This window comes from Saprolegnia parasitica (genome assembly GCF_000151545.1).
Source record: "Saprolegnia parasitica CBS 223.65 unplaced genomic scaffold supercont2.46, whole genome shotgun sequence".
NCBI lineage: Eukaryota > Oomycota > Saprolegniomycetes > Saprolegniales > Saprolegniaceae > Saprolegnia > Saprolegnia parasitica.
In genome coordinates this window covers 22,094-25,091 of record NW_012156440.1, presented here as the reverse complement: position 1 = coordinate 25,091, position 2,998 = coordinate 22,094, and the positions used below count along the sequence as shown (strand labels likewise).

Genomic DNA, 2,998 nt, shown 5'->3' with positions numbered 1-2,998 from the left:
GCCGTTATGGCAGCGTACTTTCTCGCAGTAGAGCTGGAGCCACGAGGTGGTGCTCCGTGCATGGTCAAAGCTGGAGATAGGAGGCGATGCGCTGGCGTCAGCATCCATAATCGCGCCCGTCATCGTTGACCAGTGGCTGGGAACGATGACACTCGCTGCGTCTACGATCGTTGATGCCTTCTTTGTCAAGTGCTACGCCGGAGAGCTCGATCTCCGACCCGTGTCCTTGAGCTCCACAGAGCCGTCGAAGAGTCAAACCCTGTGACAGCCCCGATGGCACGCCGACCGGCAGAAGGTCGAGTGCCCAACGATGCGCAGATCTGCGGCCACGTGAGCCGCTCTCTCAGAAGAAGAGTCTTTGTTGCGACGTGCGGCAGACGTGGCCCGCCGGTGCGGTCGCGCATCGTAGGTTTTGGAGCGACGGCGGCGCGAGCTTGGTCACCTTCAAGACGAGATGCAGTTGGACGCACGAGCTCGGCAGCAAGCGTCGCACGGCGTCCTGAAGGTGGGCCCGTCGCCACCTATGCCTTGTCGAGCGTTGGCCGAGTCGCTGCCTGCTGCCGCCGTACGACGCGTTGCACCTCGCGGCTTGGCTGCTGCAAGGCCCATCGACGTCTTGGCTTTGACTGCCCGAGGTGGTCGTCTTTGATCCTTGCGCAAGAGATGCAGACGATACATGACCGTACTCGAGACGGCGACCAAGTTGGTCGTCGTCGTGGGCGTGGTCATTGGTCGGCAGCGTCTCTTGGTCTGGAACGCCAAATGAAGCGGTGAATCGATCCTTCGCCCTTGAATCGCGTTTCCAACGCGGCTGCACGTGCCATGTCAGTGGCTACAGCCACTCGAGGTCCTGCCCACCTCGGTAATTCGACCGTGGATTTACACCCGAAAATCGCGTTGCCCCGACGAAATATGCGACAATTCGACGGTAAATTCCGCTATCCTACCGGTAATCCCACCAACACCGACAAGAGATCGCAATGCGTGCTTTGAGGGTTAGACCAGGAACGGGGAGCTGAGGACGGCAAAGCCGGCCGCGACGCCGCCTTCGTTCGTGCTCGAGAGCTAAAAGACACATCAGAAACAACACGCATACACTAATATATGCGTACCTTGGTGCGCAGCAGGTGGCCCGCGTGTGCGTTCAAGAGCGGCTGTCCGTGCTCAAACAAGCTCACGCTGTAGAGGCCGAGCTCGCTGATCGTGGCGCCGGCCACGGCCTGGCCATTGCGCACGAGAATCTATTGCCAAAGCAACGATGAGATGACGCGCCATCGTCGACACGCGTGACGCACTGCGGGTGTCTCCTGGGGCACAATACGGTCCATGAGGATGTACGACTCGAGCTCGGCCGGCGTCATATTGTCCATTTGGACCACCACGTCGTCGCTACGCTCCGCAGTGAGCTCGTCGTACACTAAATCGCGTCGGTTTTTACCCGTAAAAGTTGTTGCCGCCGCCTTCGCGCTGGGGCTTGAGCACGTACGCGTGCGGGTTGGCGCGCACGTTGGCCTGGATCCTGCACATAGAAATAGTGTTCGACGGTAATCGCACGCCAACTCCTCGTACTGGGCCAAGGTCGGCGACGTGGCCTCGAGGCCGTAGAGGCCCGTGAAGCAGGCCTCGAGGACGCGGCTGTCGGCGTCCGACATGAACCGGCGCAGCTGCGCGGGGTCGGCCAGCACCTGCTGCACCTTCTTCGTGCCCGCGAGGTGGTACGTGACGTTGGGGCACTTGATCGCGCGCGAGGTCTCGATCGTGTCGCGCCCTGCCCACTCGCGCTCGCTACAGCGGCCGCTGCTGCCATCCGTTCGTAGAGGTACCGCGCTACCTCGGGTAGTCGGTGGGCGTGTAGCCGGCGCGAAAATAGGCGACTGCCACTTCGTACTTGCCGTCGACAAGGAGGGCTTTGGTCGTCGCGTCCGTCGTCGCGGCGTGCATCTACACATACAGAGGTGCTCCTAACCTCCCATGTTCGTACGAGAGTATACCTCCAAGAGTGTGCGGCGGAGGACCTTGATCTTGTGCGTCGTCCAGAGCGTGTACTCGAGCCAGCGCTGGTCGACCGAGTTGCTTTCGTTGGGCTGCACGACAAAGAGCACGACCGCGCTACACAAGCAAGTCGATGAGATCACCAGGTCGGTCGATGGCAGGGCCTACGCCGGGCGGCCATAGTGCGCGTGGGCGGCCGCGAGCGCCGCCGGAAGCGCTTGGAGCGCTGCGTTGGACGGCAAGTGCGATGCCAGCGACGACGTGCCATAGTACGCGGCAAGCGCCGGGATGTCGTCTTCAAACCGGGAGAGGATGTATGTGTGGAGCTCCGTCGCCATGGAGCTCATGGAAGCAAACGAGGCCGAGATCGTGTTGAGCTCGACCTGCGCCGTATGCGTCATCGTATGGAAGATCATGAGAGAAAGGGGCGTATACCTGGAGGATCTTGGCCGCGCTCGCGTCGCGCGGGTCGTCATGCAGCATGTAGTCGGAGCGGAAGATACCGAGCGACGCGGGCTGGGCGCGGCTACAAGCGACGATGATGGGGCGCCATCGTCCTGCGGCGTCTCGTACCCTTGGGCTTGCACCTTCTTCGAGAGCTCGACGAGGCGGCGCGTGAATGGATCTTCGGCGAGCACGCTCTGCAACTGCGCGTGTAGCCAGTCGGGGTCTTCGCTGATGCGGTCGACGAGCGTGCCAAAGAGTGGCCCGAGCGCGACGCCCTACGCTGTGACGTTGAGTCCTGGTGCATGCAAGCACGTCGTCCCTGCCTTGTCGAATTGGCTCTTGGGAAACTTGACCGGGAGAAGACAGTACGGGAGATGGGCGTAGCGCTGCGCGGGCGCCTGGACCAGCATGCCATGACCGGCGGCAAAGGCCGTGGCCTCCGCGAGCAAGAAGGCGGCGTCGTCTTCCGAGAGGCCCATGCGGTGGGCGGCGGCCAAGGGCGCGGGCGGCGCGGTGCTGCTGCTGCCAGCGCCAAGCGATGCGAGGAGGTCGGCCATTC

General features: G+C 62.5%; 1 protein-coding gene across 1 annotated transcript; it reads right to left on the bottom strand.

Moving 5' to 3' along the window:
• Positions 1-970: 970 nt before the first annotated feature.
• On the bottom strand, positions 971-2,996 carry SPRG_09447 (glutathione synthetase; the record flags this gene model as incomplete). Its single annotated transcript, XM_012348649.1, has 11 exons — positions 971-1,065; positions 1,113-1,241; positions 1,296-1,389; positions 1,439-1,519; positions 1,570-1,785; positions 1,832-1,941; positions 1,992-2,109; positions 2,161-2,375; positions 2,428-2,518; positions 2,566-2,714; positions 2,763-2,996. The coding sequence occupies 11 exons, from the start codon at positions 2,994-2,996 to the stop codon at positions 997-999; spliced, it is 1,506 nt and encodes a 501-aa protein (XP_012204039.1). The 3' UTR covers positions 971-996.
• Between the last annotated feature and the right edge of the window lie 2 nt (positions 2,997-2,998).